The 27404-nt window shown below is 31.5% G+C and overlaps 2 protein-coding genes across 4 annotated transcripts; both read left to right on the forward strand.

Annotated features, from left to right (window-relative positions):
- Window positions 1-10139: 10139 nt before the first annotated feature.
- On the forward strand, window positions 10140-17857 carry LOC126665394 (uncharacterized). Of its 2 annotated transcripts, none has more exons than XM_050358183.1 (15): window positions 10140-10267; window positions 11792-11956; window positions 12127-12238; window positions 12318-12371; window positions 12511-12615; window positions 13548-13631; window positions 13720-13835; window positions 14071-14172; window positions 14254-14367; window positions 14500-14556; window positions 14658-14724; window positions 14994-15047; window positions 15656-15733; window positions 16291-16326; window positions 17383-17857. In XM_050358183.1, exons 2-15 carry the CDS (start codon window positions 11934-11936, stop codon window positions 17476-17478), a joined length of 1098 nt encoding a protein of 365 aa, XP_050214140.1. In that variant the 5' UTR covers window positions 10140-10267; window positions 11792-11933; the 3' UTR covers window positions 17479-17857. The 2 variants fall into 2 exon arrangements, with proteins under 2 accessions (XP_050214140.1, XP_055960292.1); XM_056104317.1 differs by lacking the exon at window positions 10140-10267 and adding an exon at window positions 10727-11209.
- Window positions 17858-20479: 2622 nt separating this feature from the next.
- LOC126666278 (UDP-xylose transporter 1) lies at window positions 20480-24711 on the forward strand. Of its 2 annotated transcripts, XM_050359291.2 has the most exons (9): window positions 20480-20766; window positions 21041-21066; window positions 21144-21283; window positions 21886-22070; window positions 22545-22612; window positions 22717-22849; window positions 23040-23201; window positions 23288-23560; window positions 24487-24711. In XM_050359291.2, exons 3-9 carry the CDS (start codon window positions 21163-21165, stop codon window positions 24574-24576), a joined length of 1032 nt encoding a protein of 343 aa, XP_050215248.1. In that variant the 5' UTR covers window positions 20480-20766; window positions 21041-21066; window positions 21144-21162; the 3' UTR covers window positions 24577-24711. The 2 variants fall into 2 exon arrangements, with proteins under 2 accessions (XP_050215248.1, XP_050215249.1); XM_050359292.2 differs by lacking the exon at window positions 21041-21066.
- The last annotated feature ends 2693 nt before the right edge of the window (window positions 24712-27404 follow it).

Genomic DNA, 27404 nt, shown 5'->3' on the forward strand with positions numbered 1-27404 from the left:
TGATGTAAGTAAGAGATTTGATTATAGGCATATAAGACAATAGCAAATTTTACCACCCATTAATTATCTTTTAAGATAAATCTTGAAATTTACAGGTAATATTATATTTATTAATTTATTTTGAAGAAATCAAAGAGTTTATGAGCCTATCACATTTTATTAAACCAAGAGATAAGTGTTTGTCTTGACTTGGGTTATCTTTCATTTTGTTCGTTGATGTCTTTTACTCATCAAAACCTTAAAATTTAAACTCTTCAAACTCCAATTGTTATATTTGATTCATTTAAAATATATTATATAGGGGTTTTAAGAAGGTTCTTTTTAGGTACATTTGTTGTTTTGTTAGCTTTTATCAAATTTAGGCTCCAAGTCCAGATTTTGATTTATTAGGTTCTGTGTTGGTTCTGTCAAAGCTTTTCAGGCCCCTTACCCTGTTAAAAAACCCTACACAGATACAATTTATGTGGCTTAATTTCTTGAAGCAAAAGGGCATTACTTCTCTATCCTATAATTTCTTTACTCTTGTTTGTTCATGACAAAGTGTTAACTGTGATGCTAAAATAAGTGTTTCTGATTTGGTAAAATTATTTTCTGGTCTGGCCTTTGTGTGGAAATTAGGCTACCATCAATTGCAAAACTAATAAAGCTCAAAAACTTTGGGTTTTCATAGTAAGAAAGTTACTGATTTGCCTTCTGATTTGTGAAGGTTGGGGTCTCTCATCACCCTAAATCTCTCTTCAAAAACCTGTTTCTTGGTTTTCACTAGCAACATTGGCAATTTTGGTGTGCTTGAAATGGTTGATTTCTCAGTCAATAATTTCAATGGTGAAAAATTTGATGTTTTAATCTCATTGTCTACCACGAAGAGATCTGTTACTAAACTTCCTATTGTCAATGAAGGGATGATTTTATTGAAACGGACCCAGTTTCAATGTCACATTTTCTAGGTACAATCAAGAATTAGGAGGTCATTTAAAAAGTAATACCAGACTAAGAACCTACAAAGATTTTCAGATATATCAAAAGAATGAAGTTTACTCAATTGCGCAATATATTTTGGAAAATCAGTTTTTTATTATAAGTTCAACTTTTGATTATGCTTGAGAACAGGTTGCAGGAGATTTGGATTTTTGGAAGCAGATTCCTTTCAGATTATTTGTGTTATTAATGTAGATTAGACAAAAAAGATCTGAAAATTTTGACAGAGCGAAGATAAAGGCATTGTACTTACTACCATAAATGTAGACATAAGTTCTGTGTGTAATCAAACTTATGTAGAACGAAAAGAGAAAATAAAAGAAAACAATTTCTTTATTACAAAAACTTGCTAAATTTGGATATAATCATTCTTAAACAACACTTGCTGAATATATTTCATTAAAACATTTGCAGATTTATTTACCAAAAGAACACTTACATATTCATAAAGAATTCAAACACTTAGACAGGCATTCTGAAATATCTCAAAAGGAAAGGAAAACCTCTATTTTGGTCAATTAATATATTTCTATGTCCGTGCTACGTAATTAATGAGTTGGCATCGAAAATCTATACACAAAACATTAACTAGTTTTTTCCAGAAAATTTTGGCTATTATCAAAGGGTGCTATTTCTAAATTTCTTATTATAGACAGCTAACGATGGGGGAAGGATTTAATTGAATTCTTTACACAGGACTGTTCTTTTTGTTGTAAGAGTTTGAGCATTAAAATAAATCTACACTGCTTCTTTATTTATCCTGGCAACCATACTGAAACTGTATAAGAAAAGAGACCATACTTCGAAGAAGAGTTGGAGCTGTATGAAGTCAGCAAAACACTACAAACAAATATCTATGTATAATCATCCACAAAGTCATTGCATAGTTATAGTCTCCTAATACTGAAATTTCTTATCTTTTTTTAAAAGAACAGAAAGCAAATTTTTCAGATGCAGATGTACTAGCAAGTTGAACATAGGACCATTCAAACTGTAAAAAAAAACAACATTAAGTACTTAGTTTTCCAGTAATAAACAAGACATATAATCATTACATAGTAGTAATAAGCCACTGTAAAAGAAGGTCATGGTTGTTTCCTAAGAACGAATCATAAAGGGATTTTGTGGCTATCTTATGAGCCATCTTATTACACGTTCTTTTAACAAATTGAAAAGAACAAGACGGGAACGATTTTGCTAGAAGAATGGCATCAAGAATAACCACCTCAATACTTGAATTCGGACAGCTCTTGCCATTTGCAGCTTCTATAACAACTTTTGCATCACCTTCAATAATCACATCTGTATATTTCATCCGCTTTGCTAGCAATAAACTCTCCAACATTGCAATAGATTCTAATGTTACCGGGGGGTTATTACCATATATTTTCTTTGCAAAACAAAGAAACGGTATGCCAGAATAATCTGAACAAATCACTCCGATGGATCCCACATGATCATGTAAATTCAATGCTGCATCAAAATTTATCTTTATCTTACCCTGCGGAGGAGGAACCCAAGTAATCTGTTGAGCGGGGTATTGAGGTTCAGAAACTGTATGCGAGACCCCATCTTTTGGATTTGTGGCAAGAAAGAATTCCTGATATTGACAATTCACCTTGGAAATAATTTCCGACACCGACCAATCTTGGCCTTTGAACAATGTAGCATTTCGTGCCTTCCATATGTACCACAATATAAAGGCAAACATTGATAACTCTGAGTTTTCCATGATTAATAATAGTTTCGACCACCAATCATTGATGGAAGAAATATTAGATGTATCTGACCTCAAAGAGAGCATAGAGCTAAACCACACACACCTATCATATAAATTGTTTAAAAAAACCATTAGCAGAAAGAAAGTTGTTTCCTAAGTGCAAAACAAACTTTAACTTAAAATAGGAAGAGAAAAAACTGAAAGATATTGAAAAAGTATCCCTTTTACACATAGACCAGTCATTTTATACATAAAAATCACATAAACTCATCAAAGAATACATAAGTACATAATCAAGAACCTTTTTTCTACAGTTAATAAATTATGATAGTGCAAATGTATTAAAAAAGACAATATAAGGAAAATTTGTTTAATTTATAAGGGGCTAACTAGAGTCAAAAACTATTATTTTGATTTTGCCACTGATATTATTTACAGTACACATTTTCAAAACCAAAGAGCCTTTCTAAGCTAAAACAACCCTTGATAATTTTCAAAAACACTAAGGTTCCTCCTCTGCCTAAACAATTTGAGATACACATCAAAACACATGCTTAGAGTTATAAGCATTATAAAATAAGGAACCATGATGGGTAACACACGTTTTGAGTTTGGTCAGACATTATTTCACATAAGTGCCAACTGGAAACAATTATGATGTTATACCTCCGTAGGACACTTGGACATCAATATTAATTAAGTATTAATGATAAGAAATTTAATTGATAATCATACCTTGATTTGGGGCACAAACAAAATAGATGATAATTTGTCTCAATTGCATTTCCACATACTCGACAAATAGGAGAAATTTGTGTAATACGGATGTGTAGATTACTTCCTAGTGCCAATTTATTTGATAGAAGTCGCCATAAGAAGATACGGATTTTTGGTGGTACACCTAAGTTCCATATCGATTTCCATTGGAATGCTGACGATGAGGGAGGGACAGTAGGAATAGAACACTCTATTGAGGTAATGAATCGTAATGCAACATGATATCCAGATTTAACCTCGTAGTTCCCTTTTTTGGTAAAATGCCAAATTAGGCTATCTCTTATTTGTCCTGAACACCCTAAAGGGATACTTTCAATTAAACTAACTTCATCATCATCAAATAGGGTATGTAACAAACAAGAGTTCCATTGAGGAGGACTGCCAATAATAAGCTCACTAACCAAATTTATATCAGTAGAGACATTAGCCCGAAGTTTAGCTAGAAATGGATAAACGGAAGGAATCCAAGGATCACGAAAACAATACACTGAATTCCCATTACCAATACGCCAACGGACACCTTGAGCCAATATTTCTTTTCCTGACATAATACTTCTCCAAGCCCAACTCGGTCTAGTTCCAAGATCCGCAAGTAAAAAAGTTGTTAATGGAAAATATCGTCCTTTAAAAACCCGATAGAAAATACTGTCAACATCCTTGCATAAACGCCAGCCCTGTTTAGCAAGTAGTGCCAGATTAAAAGCTTCGATATCCCGAAAACCCAGACCGCCATCCCGTTTGCTTTTACACATATTACGCCAACTAATCCAATGTATCCCCTCTCTATTGCCATTCGAAGACCACCAAAATCGAGCTATCATACTATTGATATCCCGACATAATCCTTTAGGTAAAAGGAAACAAGACATGAGGTATACAGGAATTGACATAATTACAGATTTAATGAGAGTTTCCCTACCTCCAGCAGACAACATTTGTTCTTTCCATCCTAGTAATTTGTGGGCTATACGCATCTTGATTTCAGAGAACGATTCCTTTTTGGACTTAGATATTACCGAGGGAAGCCCTAAGTATTTATCTTGAGCACCGATTGCAATAATGCCTAGTATCTTTGCCATCTGCAATCGAAATCTTAGTGGAGTATTTTTGCTGAAAAATACTGAAGATTTGTCCATATTAATCTGTTGACCACTCACTTTACAGTAAAGATTTAATAAATGAACAATCATGTGACAATCATTTTCCGTTGCCCTTGAGAATAAAAGTGAGTCATCAGCAAATAAAAGGTGAGAAACGGTTGGACAATTCCTACCAATGCTTATGCCGACCAAAGAACCGTTTAGTTCTGCCTTTTGTAGTAGGAAGGAGAAGCCTTCTGAACAAATCAGAAATAAATACGGAGATAAAGGATCTCCTTGACGGATACCTCTTGAGGGATAAATTATATCGGTTGGCTCACCATTCAACAATATAGTGTAGGAAACAGACATTACACATTCCATTATCCAATTAATCCAACGAGAGTGAAAACCCAACCGAACCAGCATATGTCTCAGATAGCCCCATTCAACACGGTCATAAGCTTTGCTTAGATCAAGTTTGATAGCCATATCATGTCGTTGAACATTTCTCCTATTTTTTAAGAAATGCATAAATTCATGTGCTACCAATATATTATCAGATATAAGTCTAGACTCTAGAAAAGCACTTTGGGAGCTGCTAATAATTTTTGGCATAATATTCTTTAATCTTGTAGTCATGATTTTGGATATGATCTTATAGAACACTGTGCATAAGCTTATGGGTCGTAACTGCTGAACAGTTTTTACATTCGCGACTTTTGGAATCAGAGCTATACGTGTATGATTGAAACTTCGGAGTAAGTTACCATGACGAAAAAAGCTTTTCACTGCTGTACAAACGTCTGTGCCAATTAAAGACCAATAATTTTGGTAAAAACAAGCAGTGAAACCATCATCACCTGGTGCTCTATTAGAGTTTATTGAAAAGGTTGCTCGCTTAATCTCTGAATCAGTGACCTCCCGAATTAGAGAGTCATTCATACTGCTTGTAACTTTAATAGGTAGACCTTGTGTTAAAAGATCATAATCCTGAGGCCCTTGTGTAGTGAAGATGTCCTGGAAATATTTGAGTACAATAGATTTCATGATACCTGGATGAGTTGATGATATCAAAAAATTACATTGAGATGATGATAGAATGATAAATATGTGATTCTAATAGATTTCATGGTACCTGGGTGAGTTTGCCATATTCCCGTACAATCTTGGATTCCATTCAGCTTTTTACGAGCACGTCGTTGTTTGGTACAAGCATGAAAAAAAGCTGTATTTTTATCCCCTTCACGAAGCCATATTTGACGTGATTTTTGTGCCCAAAAAACCTCCTCATCACGAATAGCAGCAGTTAAATCAGATTCCAAAGTTTTAATTCGTGATGAATTGTTAGAGGTTATATGAACCTTTAGCTCCGAGAGTTCAGATGATAGGGTAGTGATTTGACGACGGGAATTTGTAGTGCCTCTTCTAGACCATCTAAATAGAGTGTGACGACAAGCTTTGAGTTTGGAAAATACTTTGTACATTGGATTTCCAGAATATGATTTCTGCCATGATTGTGTAATTAAATTAAGAGACTCATCATTAGCCACCCATCTTTTGTCAAAATGGAACATACGAGGAGTCGTTAGTCTTGATGGGTAAAAATCTAGTAATATAGGTCTATGATCAGAACCAAGTTCCTCGAGATGTTTTACACATGCGAAAGGAGTTAATTGCATTAGGGATGATGAGCATAGAAATCTGTCTAGCCTCTCCTTGATGTTATCTTGGCCAGATCGATGATTGTCCCAAGTGAACGGAAATCCAGAGTATCCCATATCTTGAAGGGATAATATGCTTATGAAAGAGTGAAATTGTTTTATCTTACGCACATCATATAGCCCTCCACCCATTTTTTCTGTACTTGAAAGAAGGATGTTAAAATCACCCCCGATGATATATGGACGAGGCAGACCGTATAAGAGAGGAACAAGGAACTGTAATTGTTCATGACGATCATCAAAATCCGTACTCAAATGAACTATCACTACATCAAAATCTTTGTCAAGCGAAGTGCAGTTGATAGACAAATGAACATAGAAAGCAGCCTGGGATTGAACAGTAACAAGTATACCATCATGCCAGCCAATTGCGATACCACCAGACCGACCAACAGGATCAATGACAAATTGGAAAGCATTGCCTGACTTGCTAAGAACTGAAGAAACATACTCTGCTTTATTCTTTGTTTCCAAGATACAAGTGATAGTAGGAGTTAATTGCTTTGAGATATTCTGTAAGTGATATCGAGATATAGGATTTCCAATACCTTGGCAATTCCATATTAGTAACTTAAGGGAAGTCATTGCATCATTTAGAATTCAATGATGGAGGTGTAAGAAACATTAATCTGCCTAAGGATAAGGAGGGTTGCAAATTTTCTGTCTCTGCTAGTTCTATTGGTGGTTATTAGGAGTGTTAACTGTTTATTCTTTCCCCCCTTATTTGAAATTAAACATAAACCGCTGTTCTGAAAAATTTGACTACCGTGTATTGTAATGAATTTTTTAAATAATAAGTTATAAATCTTGGCAAAAAGTTACTATTTTATAATTAATGTTGGGATAAGTGTTAAAAGTATTACAGAAAGGACAAGTGGAATTAATGTCAGTAAAAAAATTTGAGATTGAGTTGTTATTTTGAAATATATAGTATAGGATATATTTTGGTATATTTAAATTATGATTTTATATGATATGTGTTTTAGTTGAAGAGGAATAAAAAAAGAAAAGCGGGGAAAATTAGGAAGAAAGAGTTATGATGGTCTAAACTCAGTATTTAATAGAAGTCTAAAGATTAGGTCAGTTGACAGGTTGGAGTAAAATTAGGATTAAAAAAAAAATTGCAGTTTTTTAAAGGAAGTACGTATATGGATTGGATTTTTTGGATTATTTCTTATTCGGATACATCAGTGGTTATCAAGTTAAAATCTGTACAAACAGATTTCTCCAGTTCCGGAAATCAACAGGTAGAACAAAGAAAACTCAACCTCAAAGTGTTTGATGGAATTTGTGTCTAGCGTGGCCAAACTTCAAAACTGTAAAAGATCTAAGCACGAGCTCTATCTTATTTTCACCAAAAAAGGTCTTGTAATATATATAATTTTCATAGAAAACTAACAATGTATTCAGATAAAAGTTATCCAGTATAGTGATATTGTGTAAAATTTTTGAATATTTCTCTTGTGACAGTACTAAATAATGTTCATTGTTTTTTGACAATTTTAGTAATCCATTATTCCATAAATGGCAACTCCTTTGATCAAAGAGTTGGGTTACAATGCTATGTTCAGATACACTATTGATCCTTAATATAAGATTTCAGCACTCTCTATTTATGATATTTAACCGTACTAATGAAGAGACTTTGGAAATCTTAGTTTCATACACAGCATTACATTTGAACTAAGATTTACTTCTATCACCCCACTCCCTTATTAACTATGATAAGAAAGAAGATTAAAAATAGGCAAAGACCATGTGAACAATATAAATCTGTTATCTCTGTGTAGCCGAAGAGCCATTTTTTATTAGAAACACAAAGCAACAACTTAGAATCTAACTTTTTGCACTTATCTGTAAACATGGCATTCCTCTTCTGTGTAACATCTGTTTAAATCTTATACTTCCTTGTATCCTTAATTTGAATCACAGAGCAATAATCCTACAAGAATATGTATGATCCACAAGCTGATTAAATTTAAGATTGAAAAGAAACACACTTAGTAGTTGTGTTGCCTGTGTATATGGACTTTATACTTCACTGCATGTATGTAGCAGTTGTGAATGCGATCAAGCTGAATAGAGAACAACTCAAAAACCTGCATTTTACCTGGTCTATCATTATATTAATTAAAACAATAAAATTTTGGGGCAAATACTAATTAGATTTAGGAAAGATATAGATTACAGAAATGAAACACAAATTTTAGAGAGGAAACCTGGAAAAAACATAGATAGATACTTATAAACTTACTCTAAATAACAACAATAAAGTAGAATAAGCAACAAACAGTCCTACAAAAAGTATAGATATAGATACTTTTTTGGTTGTGATATGTCTAAGCAATTTGTTTCACACTTTTTTCTTTGTGTTAACATCTGAGCTTGGAATGACTGATGAAGATGCTGAAATCACTGACAACTTGCGTGTTTTTTTGGGATTAGCCGCATCTAGAGGTGGAGAGTTGTCCGTAATAGTTAGTTTTGTTTTCCCTGAGGATTGTCCCCCTAGACTCGCATTTGCTACTTGATCTTGTCCAATTGGAAGAACTGTCTCCACATTCAGTTGGTGCTGGGAGTAGACATGACTTGATTGTTCAGCCATGTGAGCACTTGTGTTGGTTGGAAGTTTGGGAAGAGCAAGTCTGCTATTCTGTAATACACCAGCATAATGTCCTTCACTCAAGGGCAAGTTTTTGCGCCCAGTTGGCAATCCCCGGATAGAGACATCATATGGTGGCGGGGTAACTGAGTTGCTTTTTTCATCATTATACCGACGACGGCAAGAGGCATCTTCATGACCTAATATACCACAATAAAAACAAAGTAAAGGTAACTTCTCATACCTATAATCCACTTTGATGCGTTGCATTGGTGGCAAGACAATCGTACTTCCTTTTGGTAGAGGCTTGAAGAGGTCTATTTTAACTAGACATTTGACCAAGATTCCTGGCTGTTCCGAGATATTGTAGATCGATGTGTCTAATGTTTCACCGATACGTTGTCCGATCTTGCGCCCAACCTGAATTGTGGAGTAAGAGTATGGTAAACCCCATAGTTGAACCCAGAAATTCGCATACTGAAAATCACTTGGATTATACGTATAGTTAGGTTCCCAAGCCTTGACCAGAAATAAGTGATTTCGGAATCGCCATGGTGCTCCCCTCAGAACTCGGAACAAATCAAACTCATCAACGAAGTTAATTTGGAAACTGCCATCCGGACCAGATTGGATGGAGAGATTATCAGGAATACCCCAAACTCCCGACATAACTGTTTGAACAAGAGAAGTAGAAAAATGTTTTTCTGAAATAATTTTACAGAAAATTGAAAGATGGCTCTCCACATTAAGATTCTGGAGTTCTTCTTCGCCTAGCGGGATTTCTTCTTCGCCTATTTCTGGATAAGGAAAGATGCTGTTTTGAGATAGATAATTTGCCATGGTGTTCTTGACAGAGTATTGTCAGAACTTACAGGTATACATGTATTGTGTAAAAGGACAATAATTTATAGACACCCAATAAAGGGGAAGAAAAAAACCACCCATTATGGGGATTGATAAAGGACGTGGGATCAATGTTCCACAATTAACGCAAATAAACTGTTTTGATGCATGGTAAATTTCATGAATAAGATCCCCACAAAATTGACAAACGGCGGTTTTGACGGTTTCTTTTGGTCCCCATCACTTTCTCTTCACTTTTCCATGAACCAATTCGTCTTTTGAAACCCTAACCCTAATTGATTTGCCATTGATGACCTTCAATGATTATTAAATTCAAATATAAGACGGGGCAATATTGTCAGATAATAAAATACTGAGTTTTAATTTCCTTTTTAATAATTAATTAATCAATTGATTTCTATGTGCAGTTTTCTACGCAGGGAAACAAATCTCTGTCTTTCTATTTTAGTCTCCATTATATTCGTATAAATAACAAAACGCTCTTCATTTTATACTGCAAAATAATAATTCTATTGATATAACTGTAAGCATCTCGTTAATTACTGAAGTATACGTTAGTTCTTTATTTTTTCAATTTCGTTTGTTCTTCGATAGCAGTTATTTTTAATCGATTATTATAGTTTTTACGGAATTTTGTTTTGTAATTTGGCGCAATGTGATTGATTGAGTGATCGGTTGCTGTTAGTTAGCTGATATAGATCAATTTCGTTTTCAGTGAATTGAATTGTGTTATTATTAGTGATTATGATTATTAGTTTTTTTGTTGATTTTATTGTTTTTTATAAGTTTAAATTGTTTAAATCATTAACTGTAGTTTAATGCAAATATATCTGCAATTTTTGGGGAATAATGTTTGTTATACTGTTAAAGTATTGTAGAAAAATTACAGTTTGTACTGTTTGTGTAATTATAATTGAAAATGTTAAAGGATTAGGCTAGAATTTTGTTTAAAAAAATTTAGACAGTAGCGGAAGAATTAGAAATTAGTACGCAGTTCTTTTTCTATATAATTTTGGTATTGTAGAGAGATAATTGTCCTAGGAAATCTTAGGATTATATGATTAAAAAATTTGGACCTATAAAAATGTGCCTGAAAGGCATTGCAAAAAAACTTATGCTCAAGATTTCAGTTGTCGAATGATTTCATTGCTTTCAGAACATCCTCGATATGCCTGGCATTCAAGTTGAAAGAAATTAGTTTTAGCTATCTAGCAACAACTATAATTATTTTCGAACATGAGAAATGATTGATTAGACTTCTGCTGAAATTGATTGAATTCTATCACTTGTAGATTTGTTAAAGGTTATGATAATTGGCTCTGACTCTGTCATGAGATTTAAATTTATTTTGTTTGAAAATGAGCTGGAAACAAGCTATATTGAACAATACTTGTAATCTCCCTTCCGACCTCTTTTTATTATATTTGGGAATCGACTGAAGATGATCACTATGGCCATAGCCGTGGTAAATTGTTGAAACACCTTGTCCTTTTACTAGCTTATTTAGGATTTTTGCATTACTATGAAGGTTCACAATGGCTCACCGTATGCAATTAAGCTGGGTAATGTAATATAAGGGTGTCCGACTTGGTTAAATTTTGTTTCTATGGATGTTTAGGCACTACTAATCAAGTAGCAAGGAATAAAAGGTTGAGTGGCTGGAGCAATGAACTGTCAAAAACCACTTGCTTGCTATGATTTTTACATATTTAAGATGAATAGATGATTGATGGTGAATTAATTGTCTCTTTGGTTAATTTTTTTTTATTAACATTATATGAAAAGGACTTGCAATAATTCTTAGATTTAGGGTAAAACTGGAAGATGGAATAATGGTTTAAATTTTCAATCATTATAACAGAAGACTAGGCTAGGATGCAGGAGACTTTTACAATACAAGTCTTTTAGATACATCTGTTTTGTAGTATATGGGTATTCTGAAAGCATGATAAAATAATGTTGTCAATCCAATTTGTATTTTTAATAAAAGATTATTTTAAATTGGCTTGGTTGCCTGTTCTTACATTGGAATGATTATGTATGTCAGGGCTTATGCACCACTTAACATCTTCTTCGCGTTCGTCAATTTGAAGAATGTCATATTGTCCCCAAATCATGGTTGACTATGTGGTATCTTTTCCTCAGCATCTGATTTTTCTGACTTGAGTTTAAAAGAAAAAGAAATTACCATGATGGGGTCCATTCACCGCAGGTTTTCTATTATTCACATAAAGTTGCTTGTTTATCTACATCTTGTAAATTAGTGAATATATATATATGTTTCCAATTTTTTAGCATTCTAGTGCTCTCTCTTTTCTATGATTTTAGATCATCTGTTTATCATTCTAATGCTAACTTCCTTTGCTCTCTTGTTCTTTGCAGTGGACTTTCTAGGAAAACAAATGATAGCGCCAGGCTCGTTGTCAGTACTATTCTGGGAGTTGTGTTTGGATTTTTTATTGGCATCTCATTTCCATCAGTTTCTCTTATCAAGGTTTTTTTGGCCTCCTTGTACTTACATTCATTGCAAGAGAATATCTGCCATCCATTTGATTTGGTTCCTGCGATTGCAGGTTGTACCTTCAGGTGTTATTTCATCTATCAATATACCCTCTTCCGATAAAAATGTGAGAGTCTATGCTCCCGATGTATCTATGGGTTGTCCTAGGAATTCCCTGTATCAATTAATCTGACGCGCATTTTTTTGTAAGAAGTTTTTCAAACTGAACCTGTGATGCGCCCATGGCTTTTCATTTTTGTTTCCAGGTTCATGCTCCAAAAAATCCTCGTGGTGCAGAGTTATTACCTCCAGGAATAGTTGTGCCAGAATCTGACTTTTACTTGCGCAGACTATGGGGTGAGCCTAGTGAGGTATGTTATGAATATTTTACAGAGAAGCTGCAGTGAGTTTCCTAGTAACTTACTGCCAGCTTAGTGCCTCACCATTTTCTTGATAAGTGGAAATTCACTTTTTAACCATTATTGTTGAAGAGCACTTTGCAAGCTAATGTAGAATGTATGATGAACACCTAGGATATTACATTTTAGCAATTATGATTTCTAGTTCCACGGCATATGGATATTAATATGTCAAATTATCCCATTTTTTATGCTAAAATGCAACAATCTGGCTGCTGCATTACATATGTTAAAGATGCATCTGAAAATTGCGCAGATGGAGAAATAGGATCTAACTTAGTTGGCCCAGACTAGCTTGTGACTCAGGCTTAATTGAGTTGAGCTGAGCTGAGTACTTACAATTTTGAATAAAAGATAAGGTCATATTATTTCCATCATTTGTTAGCATTTGCTTCCCTCGACGTAATAGTTGTATTTAAAGGGAAAGGTGAAATAATGGACAGGGCAAGAGGACTAGAAAGGAAGCATTGGAGGCTTCTTGTACATGTTAATATTTTCTAATTAGAGTCTCTGGTGGTTAGATGAATTTTGTAACTGTTTGGGCTAGGGTGACATCAGACATGTAACCTGCAACCAAAACCATAGGAAAGGGTAAAGTATATACTCTGACTACTGACTAGTGTGAGAGTGCGGACAATTTCATTAATTATTTGATATTCAGTCCAAGTTGCAGCTTTAGAATATGAAAGAATCAGGAAAGTGTAATTAAATTTATGTGACAAGTTCACTTAATAATTTACCATGTGATCGTATATCCTACCTTTTCAACTGTCATCTCAATGTGTCTGTAACATTGTTAAATAATTTGAATGCATATAATTTCAGGTAGGCTACCTCTTTATATATTTTTAAATATTTATTATTATTGGGTATGCAATTAACAGGATTTACAGAAAAAGCCAAAGTACTTGGTTACGTTTACTGTCGGTTATGATCAGAGGAATAACATCAATGCAGTTATTAAAAAGGTTACTCTGACAAAAATTCATATCCTTTTATTTTTTGATCATTTTAGATTCTCGTGATTATTGAGGCTTATTTTCTATGTCTTTGTAGTTTTCGGATGAATTCACAATTATGCTTTTCCACTATGATGGTCGGGTGAGTGAATGGGATGAATTTGAGTGGTCAAAAAGTGCAATCCATGTCAGTGTAAGAAGACAAACAAAATGGTAAGGCATATAGCAAATATTTATGGTATCATTTAAAGTTCTAAGTCTACAGTTTCTGTTTATTGGAGAATTTTTTCGATATAACATAGGCTTTCATTAGTTTATTATATCAATTATTGTTTTCAGATTGTGCTGTTGACTTGAAGCTGTAAAATCTTATTCATATGATAAATGATTCCTTGGATTTTTTTTAATTATTTTAGCTCGTCTCATTCGTATGACTAATGTTTCTCAGGTGGTATGCAAAGAGGTTTTTGCATCCTGATATTGTTGCTTCTTACGATTATATTTTCATATGGGACGAAGATCTTGGAGTGGAGCATTTCAATTCAGACAAGTACTGTTTATCTTGCATCTTATTATTGGATGAACTGCGTTGGTTCATGTTCCACTTCAACTTGTTCTTTTGAATCACTAGGTATATTGAGTTGGTTAAGAAACATGGTCTAGAGATCTCTCAACCAGGTCTTGAACCCGACAAAGGACTTACATGGCAGATGACGAAGAGGAGAGGTGACCGAGAAGTTCACAAGTAATGTCTCTCGCTCTCTTGAAGATGCACTCACATTACATGGGGAACTAATTGGATAAAGTTTTGTAGTAGTTTTAAAGTCGCACCTTCTTTCTTTGCCTTTAAACTTTGATGTATATTTGGATTGGACAGGGTTACAGAAGAGAAATCAGGTTGGTGTGGCGATCCACATTTGCCTCCATGTGCTGCGTATGTCCTTTTTCCCTCTCTTTCTCGCTGTATGGGGTGGTGGGGGAGTGATTATTCAACTCTTCTGTTCCCGTTTTTATAATAAGTTCTTGTCTATTCAGTTTTGTGGAAATTATGGCCCCTGTGTTTTCCAGAGAGGCTTGGCGCTGCGTCTGGCATATGCTTCAGGTATGTTGTTCTGGAATTCTGTGGTCAGATTATAGATTATCTGCGTAGTAACATAATCCTGCATACTAAGGTACAAATGATATCAGGAATATTGACAAGCTAAATATTTTGATTATTACTCTCGAATCCGTGCATTAAGTGCAGTGTGTACATGAAGATAAATGAGATAACATGCTTTAGTTAAGCATCTGTAATCACATGTTACCTCTTTGCACCTGTTTTCTTTTTTATCAGCTGTTTGAAATAAGGCATTTGTAATGTGCTTGTAGAATGATTTGGTACATGGATGGGGATTGGATTTTGCTCTCAGAAGATGTGTAGCGGTCAGTAGTTTCATCTAGTTCAGTTTTTTTTTCTTGATATGCTTTTTAGTTACTTTTTTGAGAACTTGCCTGTAGAGATGATGATGACTATTGTTTTGATGAGAAGAGTATTGGCCAATTTCATGTATGCTTTTTTGTTTTTTAACCTTCCAACTCCTTTATGGGGAAGGAGACTCGTTATTATGTCTATCAAGATACTTTGTTGGAAGCATCCTCTTATGAGTATGTTGTGTACTCTATGCATAGGCATCTATTCTTTTTTCTTGACAGAAAATTGTACGCTAGACATCAAACAATAGACACCAAAAGGTGATTCTGCCTGTTAAAATTTCAGAATACAGTGGAGGAAAATGTTTTTCTATATCCTTCTCATTTTAGAAGTAAGACAATTTTCGGTAATCACCAAAATGACAAAAACCTCTGTTTCACATCATATCTACTTATCTGCACATGTATGCGAATGTGTCTGCACATGTGGAAATTGTACGTCTCTGCAATAGAGATATTATATCAAACTTCATGTCTTTGATTAGTTGCTTCAATTCAGAATTGTCCTTATTTTTCTCAATAGCTTTGGGCTGAGCTTGAATTATTATTATTTTCCACAGGAGCCTGCACATGAAAAAATTGGTGTGGTTGATTCACAGTGGATTGTTCATCAAGTAATCCCTTCTCTTGGTCGACAGGTTAGCCATTTCATAATAGTTAATTATGGATTACACTTCTGATATGCCAGTGGCATTAATGAAAAGCAGGTTGCATGAACGGGATTGACAAACATAATGCTTCTGGTATCTCTTTAGCTGTGATTCATGATATGCAAACATTTTTTCGTTTGGTGAGGTCTGAGCATGGTCGTAAATGACAAGGAACATTGATTTTTGGTTTGGGGCCTTTGGGCTATCGTTATCTGATTCAGTTTAAGTGGAATATGATCATTCGAGAAAGTTGTTTAATGAAGTTTTCCTGGAAGTTGATAAAAACATGCATTTAGAACTCTGGTTATATGGGTATTAAAGAAATATAGAAATATATTTGCATCACATGAGCACTAATGAGACTATACTTGCTAAATCAGAACTTCTTTGTAAGCTCAATAAGTTTAAGCAGCTCTTCCGTTGCAGCGCCAATTCTATAAGCATCTCTTAACTAGCATACTTCAATTATACTCTGTTGTCACGTGTCGATGTTTAATCACTTAGTTATCGCCGTGTTATATTGAATTCTCGTGCTGTATGTGCAGGGGAGTTCTGAGAATGGGCAAGCTCCATGGGAAGGGGTATGTTTACTTTCCTGTTTTTTACTCCCTCCGTCCCAAAACAATAGTCCACTTTCCTTCTTTTTTTTTGTCCCAAAACAATAGTCCACTTTCCTTGTAAATCACAATTTAGAGTGTTTATTTTCCATATTGCCCTTATTTAAAGTGTATCATTTATTACTATTAGCCTATAGTTATAACATTTAATAAGGGTATGATAGAAAAAATGAAGATAATTTTGTAAAAAGTTAAAGCATTAATTGTATTTCTTAAACAGTGTAAAAAGGGGAAAGTGGACTATTGTTTTGGGACGGAGGGAGTATTTACTGAGAAATTACCTTTGAACTTATATTTTCCAGCTTTTGAGTTGGAAATGTGTGTATCACCTTATCATGCATCTAGAACTATAATCAAACCAAACCGAACTATATATTTAATGTTTAGACTTGACTCGTTTAAATTATAAACTCGAGCTGAGGTTGAGCTCAACAATTATTAGCTCAACTTGAATATGATTGAAACCATAGTATACCCATAAATAGTTTAATAATACAAATAAACTATTTTAAACTTGAACTTAGCTTGAATTATACTCATAATTGATTATACATAAATGTAAAAGTTATTATTACATAAATAATATTAAACCTAAAACTTATTAGATTTAATTAAATGTAAAAATAATATTAAAATGGTTGAAGAGAGTAGCATTTTTATATATGAAGAGCTTTCATTTTCTTTCTTTCTCACTAGTAATATGAAATTTATTAAATACTATAACTAAACAAGTAGTTTACAAACTACTAAATGACCCAGTTCCCGAATTCTTTAACAATCCAACACAAACACTCCGAAGTTCAACGGAGCTTGCAAGCTCAATCGAGCCTGGAATCACTAATCTTAAATTTGCTCGTTTATGAATCAAGATTCTAAATTAAGTCTGAATATGATTCATTTACTTAAATAAACCAACTCGAACGAAAAAAAAAAAAAACAGCCGAACTTCGAATAGCTCGCCAGTGGCTCGTGTTCTGATTACAATCCCTTATTCTGTTTTCTTTCCTGTTTTCTTTACAGGTTAGAGCAAGGTGCAAAAATGAATGGTCTATCTTTCAGACTCGACTTGCCGATGCGGATCAGGCATATTACCTCTCTCAGATTAGTAAGAAATGATGTTTGCGTCCACGAGCATCCGTGCCTGAGTTAATCTTTAGGGCTCTATTAGATTTGAATCTTTCCTTGGATCCCTCGCTCACGACTGTGAGACCACTCCTGAGCCGCTTTAGAATTTCTCACAGTTGCACTCCAGGGTAATTTTACGAAATTGTAGGACATTCATAGTTTACAGGAAAAGAAAATTTTGTCAATTCATTTATATTCCCATTTCTTTTTATGTTCTTTCTTTAACTTTTGCTAGTTTATAATGCATTTACCTTGTGGGATTTATGTCAAGAGACTGAAGACCCCCTTGGTCAGGTCTCGGTACTGTAAATATGATTTTCTACGATTTTGCTGCTAAGCATTTTATAGAGTATATACGGTTGCCTCCTTAGGTTTGATTGATTCCGCTGAAAATCTATTTTTGTTAGGAAAAAATTATTATGATGTTGTTTTCTTGTGTTTTACCGTCTTCGTTCAGTTCTATTGAAGCTCATGATAAACCATGTCTTTATTTGAATTTGCTCGGTTTTTCCGTGTAGTTCCGCGTCTTTAAAAATCATTAATCGAGTATCAATGATATTTCTTTGATGGTACGGACACGGGAAATTCAGTGAACGCTCGGATTAAACAAACTATAAAGAAGTAAAGAAACTGAGATAATATAGCAGACAGCAGAGAAACGAATATAAATATGAGCTTTACCCGAAAGTGAAAACATCTGCCCGTATACAAGTACAAGGCAGTAAGGGTGAAAAGACTAAGGCTAAATGTACATATTGTATATTGTACCATCATGTTTGGTTCGGTTTTAAATTTGGATCCTAATGAATTTTTTTCTCGATTGAAGTACTTATAAAAAAAATTCACATTGAATCCTCCGAAACTGAAATGTCCGTAAACCGGCAATTAAATCAGAATTATCTGGTCCCGGAACAAAAAAATCTTTCTATATGTATCATTTAGATACGGGTTCTAATTACCCATTGTGTTTTTATAAGTATGAACTGGCGACTAAAATCAAATCCATTGCAAAACAAGATGAATTCCATAATTACGTTGCAATATAGATTCATGTGAATATGATACTTATTACCTAAATTAAACAGCCATATAGAATGACATTTGGTGCAACAATAAAGTTAAAATTAAAATGGAATTATTTATGTGACAAAAGCAATTTTCTAATTTAGCATTGGTTGGTGATTGTGATATTTCTTTAAAAAAGGGCACTTTTGGAGTGAAAATGAAGATTCCATACCTACCACTCTAATTGAGTTTGAGTATACTTGCATTGGCAGATACCTCACTCACAACTCTCCATTAAAGAAAATTAAATTGTACCTTCCTGTCTTGTTTGCTAAGACTCTCTCTTAAGATCTCTAATTTAAGTGCTAATTGAGTACTTATATAGGTAAGATTTAAGATGGTAAAAAAATTAGCTAGGTAAATTTAGGTTAAATTGATATAATATTCAAACTTTTTTTGAAATTTTTGCTAATTTAATTACAACTTTTAATTTTGATAATCTTAGTCCGAATTTAATGTTTGATAGCAATGCGAATTCAATTTTATAAATTACATGTGGCGTGATGCAGTTTTAATTTTAGTCTAATTTAGAAAATCATATAACTTCACAGCAATCCTTATTCAATTTTGTAAATTATCTAATTGGCATGCGATGTATTAAAAATTTGATTCTTGAAAATCGTATATGTAAAACTGCAAAAATAAAGTAAAATTTCATAAAAATGCACATCTATCACTAAAAATATTAAAAATGCATATTTAATAAATAATGAATTTAGGCTAAAATAATTATTAATTAACTAAAGTGGATTAAATTTAATTAAAATGTAGTTTTTGGATATTTTTTCCATTAGGCATAAATTAAGTTGAACCAAAAATTTAGGGCAGTGAGCCAAATTCTGAACCGATCGTTTTAACCGACAAACCGATGACTTTCGATCGGTTTGTTTCGGTTAAAATTAAGGTCGGTTCGGTTTAATTTTTTTATAGTTATTTGGTTCTGTTTCGGTTTTAAATTTAGAAAATCAAATTTAACCGAACCGGCCGAATAACCAAACATGTGAAAGTTTTTTTTTCTTTATATTTTTGTTGGTTTTAACTGAACCAACCGATATTTAAAAAAAAAACAATTGGTTCCCATTACGGTTTGGTTTTGGGTTTGAGCTTGAAGGTTTTTAAATTTGGTCGGTTTACGGGATTTTAGTTTGATTTTAACTGATCGGCCGAATGCTTACCCTACCAGAAATAGTTGAGTATCTAAAAGGAATTTATATGCACCTTTTCTTCTTTTTATTCCATAATGAAAAACTACAAGTATGCTGAAATTTTATCAGATATAGGGAAAACAACTAGTGGAAGTGTAATTACTAATTAGACCAAATTTAATAAAATCAATAATTCAATATACATATCTTCGTTTGATGATTTAAGCAAACATCATTTCAACTTGCTAAATTAATTCCTTTGATAGCTCCTTGGGAGCTAAAGGGATGAGATATGTATGGATTGATAAATTCATGCCCTCAAAGAACTTAATGATCAATTAATATCATTTCATTAATGTTTTTATTTTTGAAGAGAATCATATAGTAATGAGAATTATACCCTAAAAGAAGTGTTAGACTATTGTGTTGTCTAGCTTCATACACTATCTCTATTTGACATATTTCAATTTTTTATAAATATAATTAGAGGATGCAAATTCTAGAACTAAGTCAAAAAAAATATGCATTAATTTTGTTGACTTTCTAATTATTTTTAAACTATGAACTTAATATGATTTATATTAAAAAATTACAAAAAAGAAAACAACATTTCCTATGGTACTTGATTATAACACAAGAAAAGGGTTTAATTAATCATGGATTAACAAATTAAAAAAAACAAAGGATTAAAATATAAGGAAATGATGAATGATTAAATCATTTGAAATGGAACTCTTACCATATATATTTTGACTATAAACTAATATCTTCAACCAACTTCCTTCTGGAAGTGAACAAACATGTGAGAGCTAAAACTAAAGAGAATAACTAAAAAATAAGAAAGTTTGGCACCAAACTCTTTATGCAAAATTAACATATAAACCTCTTTATTTTTCATTCTCATCCAACCTTTTTCTATCTTCCCCAATTCTACAATTTAGATCAATCAATCCATATTTTGCCTCTTTCCCAACACTAAACTTTACCCTAGCTTCCCAAATTTAGGTCATTGCATGGAGGAGCCCTGTCTATAATTTGCACAAGTCCTTGTCAATATCTCATTAAAAAGGTATGGGCTTTAAGCACTAATGTGTATATTAATGATGTAATCGAGTCGAGTCGAGTTGAAATACTGTCAATTTTTTTTTATTCTAAAATTCGAGGTTCGAAACTCGACTCTAATTCGATCGAGTTTTATTTTAAAAGTTCAAACCCGAACTCAATAGAATAATTGAGAATTGAGTTCGGCAAAATTGTCCGTATAAATATTTATAAACCATATATATAAGTCTTGGTACCATTTAATGCTAAAATGTGTGTCCATTTTATTTTGAATTTTTTAGGGTTCCTTACAATTCCAATATTAAAGGTACTTTACTTTAAATTATGTATGTTCTTTCTCTTCTCCATAATAAATCTTTCTAATTAGCTACTAAATATGTATAGTGAATAAATTGAGGAGAAGATGGGAGAAATGTCAGTATTCCAGGTGGGTGTTATTGGAGCATTGTTTCTATCAGTGGCATCATCGGTCTCCATTGTCATCTGCAATAAAGCTTTGATGAGCAATCTTGGCTTCCCTTTTGGTAATTATTTTATCTAATTCTATTAATTTTTCATATTTCTATTTAATGGAACCACTTTTATTATTAAAATTAGGTAAAAAGAACTAATTTATCCAAAATTATGCAAATTTGATAAATCCATCATAAGCACAAATTATGTGATCAGTTTGGTTGAATAATTTTGTAATTTGTGTCAATTTTATCCAAAGTACAATAAATGTAAAAATCGAAAAACATAAAATTTATTTTAATTTTTTACCTTATTTTTTTATGATAAATTTATCTATAGATGGAGAAAAATTAAGAAAATATATATCTGAATTTATCAACAACAAAAAAAAGTTTTCAAAACTTTTATGGGTTTTAAAAAAATCATGGATTTTTCTTCAATGGACTATTTTATCATGAAAATAACTTAAGACATTAAGCTCCATCTTATTTTTACTAATTAAACCCTTTTACTCTTTTAATTTTTTATTTGAATACAACTGATTCAAAAAATATAAAACTGCTGGATCAAACCGTCACTATTATTTTATTTAGGATAAATATCTATTTTATCCTAATTCTAGTTAATTTTAAGGTTAATAATATATTTGTTTGCTTTTCTTGGGACATTTTAGCAACAACTCTGACTAGTTGGCACCTAATGGTAACTTTTTGCACACTTCACTGTGCTCAACGGTTCAACTTGTTCGAGTCAAAGCCCATTGACATGAAGACAGTTATGCTTTTTGGCATTCTGAATGGTGTCTCTATTGGGCTTCTTAACTTGAGCCTGGGCTTCAATTCTATCGGCTTTTACCAGGTTTGCCTCTCAACTTATTTTTAGTACATATTAGTCCTAACTAATTTTTACTATGTAACTATAACAGTTTTTTCAATAAAATATGTGAATAATTTTTTTCCTATCAAATTGTTATACAATTATATTGTATATATTATTTTGAATTTGGACTAAATTATACTAAAGTATAAAGTGAAATATATAGTATCTGTTATTTTTAATGTTGGACTAAATTATGCTAAAAATAAAGTGAATTTTATTTTTATTAGTTAAGTTCAATGATATCAATATTTAACCGTCATGAAAAAATAATTTACTTTTAAGAATAATTGTATAAACTAGTAATGATGAGTTCAAACCGAAAAAAATTATGATAATTATCCCTTAAATTTTTTAATGCAATAGCGGTAGCAGTATGTTCCGAGTTTGAAAATATTATATAATGTAATTTTATTAATTTATTTATTTTGGATGGTTTTTCTCTTATATATGCAGATGACCAAACTTGCAATCATACCATTCACAGTTTTATTGGAAACTCTATTCCTAAAAAAACAGTTCAGGTCAGATTTATATATAATATATTTTAGTTACGATTTGAATAAAATTAATTTAAGTAGTCATGTATAATTTTAAGAATTAAAAATATGTTTATTGATAATTGCAGCCAGAACATAAAGTTGTCACTTTTCTTATTGCTTGTTGGAGTTGGCATTGCTTCAGTGACAGATCTTCAGCTTAATTTTCTTGGAACTATTCTTTCTCTGCTTGCCATTGCCACTACCTGCGTTGGACAAATTGTATCCTTTGGAGCTCCACATCAGCTTTTCTTGACTGCAAAATTATTTGATATTTCACATAGTAATAAAATGATAACTTGCATTTAAATTATCAAAGTTGAAAGTTTGTGTTAAAATTACAAAACACGCTAAAATTTATAGTTGTTTTCTGCAATGGCATATTGGATTTCTTAAGATAGCCCTAAATAAGCTGACAAACACAATACAAAAGAGGCTAAATGTGTCATCAACACAGCTGCTATATCATTCAGCACCATTTCAAGCAGCAATTCTGTTTGTATCAGGCCCTCTGGTTGATCAATTCCTCACCAAAAGAAATGTTTTTGCTTACAAATATAATCCTATTGTCTTGGTATGTCCCTCATACTTTTATCTCATTAATAGACTAATTTAGTGTTCAAAATATGCATGTTGGAATTAAAATGAATTATTTTGCAGGCATTCATCATCCTGTCATGTGTAATATCAGTGGCAGTAAATTTTAGCACATTCATGGTATTAGGGAAGACATCACCGGTGACATATCAAGTACTCGGCCATCTCAAAACTTGCCTTGTTCTTGGATTTGGATATACTTTACTACACGATCCTTTCACTTTCAGAAACATTGTTGGAATTTTAGTTGCTATTTTTGGTATGGCATTTTACTCCTATTTTTGCACCCAAGAATCTAAGAAGAAACAATCTCTTGAACTTTCTTTGGCTCCTCAGGTAATTTTTCCTTTCTTTTTCACTTTTTACTTTATTTTTTTCTAATCAAATAGGAAGCATGGACTCCATATGAAGGTCTCTTGAACCCGAGATTAAGGAATGTGTAACCGAATCAAACAAAATCAATTTTTTTTAAATCGAACTGAACTTAAATTTTCAATTCAAACTTAACTACTCGGTTCATATCACTCTTCAGTTATATTTGGTTAAAACTTAAATTATTTTTATGTTTTAAACCGCACCTTTAACTTTTTTTATTTTAAAAAAAATTATAGTATTAAACTGAATTTCTCGGTTTTGTACACCTCTACTCAACTCTCAAATTGAATAAATATTTTTCTTACTTGGGGTAAAAATAACTTAAACATCAATCTGACTCGTGAATTTTTAAGCAATGAGCGTTTAAAATTAAAATTAAATTTTCTCACAAGTTTAGTTAGTTTTTATCAATTAGTCCAATTGTTGATTAATTAACCCCTACAACTGTTTTCAAAATTGAAAAATTTTGATCTAGTTGATAGGAACTGACAACTTTAAAATACTAATTCATGAAAAAATTAATTTTGGTATATATTGCTCTTTCTATATACATTCAGGGGGCAAATTGATACTAAGTAAAGTAAAAGGCATGCAAAATTTAGATATGGAATTGGGATTGGGTTTGGGCTGAAGTTCTAAGCCAGGCCTAGAGCCTGTTAAGAGAATTCATACATTGCCTCAATCTGGCCCAAAAGAGCCCAAACTATAATCATGATTTTTGAATTAGAGCAAAGAGAAAAATTATAAATTATAAATTAAAATTTGGAATTTGGAATTTAGAATTTGGAATTTGGAATTTGGAATTTGGTTTAAAATCAGGCTAATCATATCTAAATGTTGATATACACATAAAAAAAGTTCTGAAAATTGGTTATGTATTGTTTCAGATGAAGGAAAAGGATAGCACACCATTGCTAGCAATGCAAGAAAAAGAAAATCACGAAGCAAAGAAATCAGCAAAGGACTCTCTTGTTTAAATACTTAATTAGACCTTTTCTATTTTTCTTTTGTTTGGCCTTTTAAAAGGGTTTTTTTTTTATGTTTGTGTAATTGTAACTTGTAAGTAGATGATTTTGATTCTTTCAATAAGACACTCCTTTTATTTCTCTTCATTTTTTTTTTAAAATGAAGATTTATTTTGTCCCTTAAATTTGACTAAAAAAGGTCAAGTTTATAATTTTACAAAAGAAAAAAAAAACTCCTTGAAATTTAACAAATTTGGCTCGTTTCATCCTTTTAACTCTAAACCATTCGGTAATTTTCTGTCACTTCAGCTTCAATTTGTATATAATGCTCTAATCTCATTTCATCTAAAGAGGTAAAATGAGCTAAAATGTCACATTTGAAAGTGTTTTTATTTAAAATTACGAAGTTGATCTTATTTAATTTTTTATACTGTGTTTGAGGGATAGAATGTATCTTTAGTTTTACTTTTTTTTCATTACATTTGAAGTGCAACATTTTTTAATGGCTATCTTTGATAGCATTATAATGCAATGGTCTTTAGCAAATTAATTGATTAAGTTTTTTAAAAATAAATAGGCTACATTTTAAAATTATTGATATATATAAAAAAAAAATCATGGAACACTAACTTTTGAATATATAAATTGAGAATAATAGACTGTGAAGCCCAATAGATGCAAAAATCTAATATTTTTTCAATTTGTAATAAATCTAACCAATTTGTTGTTTTAATAATTCAAATTTTTATTCATAAAAAATAATAATTCAAGTTTTAATGATTAACAATAATTTTAATACAATTTTAAAATTACTTTATTTTCATATGATACGATGTAATAAAAGATTAATTTTTAGAACATGTGAAAGCGAGGCAGCCGAAAAAAGAGGTGTCTACAATATATATAAGTATGAAAATAAATAACCTTTAAAAATATGTATATTAAATTTTATTTATTAGTCATTAAAGTACTAAAATAGATTTCAAGTTGAGCAATTAATAAAACTGAGTCAAAATTATCAAAAATAAATTTTTTTGTTAGATTTACTAAAGAAATCGAAAAAAAAAACTTATTTTTTAAAATTATTAGACCTAATTAAAAAGTCAAAATTGTATATTTTGTGATTCAAATAAAATTATTAATTTTTTTATATGTTAGAGGTACACGAGATACAAATAGGATTAATTTTTTTTTGTATTCACTATAAATATGATAAACTCTCGTTTGATTAGATGGATGTGGTCATTTATAGATTCGGACTCAATTTCTACATCATCTTGACTAATTAATTATTAATTAAAATTTACAATCAATTAATATTTAAAAAATATAAAAATTAGAAACAAGAACAACTACTCCACTAAATTGTGCTAATATGAAAAGTTACTTAACCTCTAAATCTATGTAACCCTAAACACATTGAATGACACACAAAAGAATTTCATCAATTGCTATCAAAGGTTATATAATATCGACGGAGATTTAAAAAAAAAATTGTTCACCAATCTTCCTCTTGCATAAAAGCATGAAAATATTATATTTTAGTTAATCTATTAGGTAATTAATTAATTAATTAAACAAATGGCTATAGAAGAACCGTAATTAGTTTAAATTTGACCTTTCCAATTAATATGGCCCCGAAGTTGAGCTATAGGCAACATTTCATAGTTATCGAGCCCTAATAGGCTAATACAACGTACTATGTTACAAATTACTAAGGAACACAATGCTTATTTGTTAGGTAGAATTCAAAATTTAAAATGATATCATTTTCATGAATAAATACGTAATCTACGGGTCAATTTTCCATATACTTTTACTTATTTTTTAAAACTATTGCAAATTGTGACTTAATATTGATTAGGAATATTATGTATTCTAAAAAATTGTTGATTGATATTTTAGTTTTATTTAACCAGCAGTCGACTATAGCTCAATAGATATTAAAATTGTTTCTGTATCGTACAATTATTTAATAAATAAAAATTCGAATTATTATAAACGACTAAATACTATTGCTTCTCATAAATTTAACTTAAACTCTAAAATCTGATAATTTTGTAGACTTTTAAAGGTTACTATTGATTTTATAATACAATTTTACTAATTTTCAATTTGGCACTCTTCCAATATTTAAAAAAAAATTAATTAAAAAACTCTATATGCATAATTATAAAGTTTTATGGTTTTACATATATGACTTCTAAAAAAATTAATGAACCATGTCACATGTCAACTAAAAGTTATTAAAATTAGAACGTAATTAATATCAATCCTTAACATTTAACTAAAATTATCAATATGAAAACTGTTGGTTATATTTTTTAAAAGTAAAACAATTATTTTTTCTATCCATTAGGACTAAACTAAAATAAATAAATAAATTTTGAATTAACTGTGACAATATAATAAATAAAGTATTTACTTTATTTTTAATATCCTTTTATTATATTAAACATTTCATATTTCAGTAACAAATTAAAAATAATAACTAATTAAAGAGGGTGGATGAGAAAAGTTAAATTAAAAAGGTAATATAAATGGGGATATCAATTAAAATGAAACATTTGAAACTAATTTTTTTTTTAAGTAGGACGGATTAGAGCGAGTAATTACTAAAAACAATAACCCTTCACACATGAAAAGTTCCTTAGCCTTTAAATATATCTAACCTAAACACATTGAATGAACGAAAAAGAATTTCATTAATTGCTATCAAATGTTAAGTTTAATGTAATGTTAAATTTAAAGGTTATATGATAGGTCAAATGGCGCAAAAAATACTATAAATTTTTTGACTTTTTAAAAGTTTGACCTCTCCAGTTGATCATATAGCCTTG

Source organism: Mercurialis annua, linkage group LG1-X, assembly GCF_937616625.2.
Source record: "Mercurialis annua linkage group LG1-X, ddMerAnnu1.2, whole genome shotgun sequence".
NCBI lineage: Eukaryota > Viridiplantae > Streptophyta > Magnoliopsida > Malpighiales > Euphorbiaceae > Mercurialis > Mercurialis annua.

Bases quoted from the DNA above. Each gene is read 5' to 3' on its own strand.
- LOC126666278 (XM_050359291.2), top strand. From the start codon at position 21,163: ATGGGAGAAATGTCAGTATTCCAGGTGGGTGTTATTGGAGCATTGTTT. The intron at 21,284-21,885 runs GTAATTATTTTA...GGGACATTTTAG, and splicing joins CAATCTTGGCTTCCCTTTTG to CAACAACTCTGACTAGTTGG. The intron at 23,561-24,486 runs GTAATTTTTCCT...GTATTGTTTCAG, and splicing joins AACTTTCTTTGGCTCCTCAG to ATGAAGGAAAAGGATAGCAC.
- LOC126665394 (XM_050358183.1), top strand. From the start codon at position 11,934: ATGATGGGGTCCATTCACCGCAG. The intron at 11,957-12,126 runs GTTTTCTATTAT...TGTTCTTTGCAG, and splicing joins ATGGGGTCCATTCACCGCAG to TGGACTTTCTAGGAAAACAA. The intron at 16,327-17,382 runs GTATGTTTACTT...TTTTCTTTACAG, and splicing joins GGCAAGCTCCATGGGAAGGG to GTTAGAGCAAGGTGCAAAAA.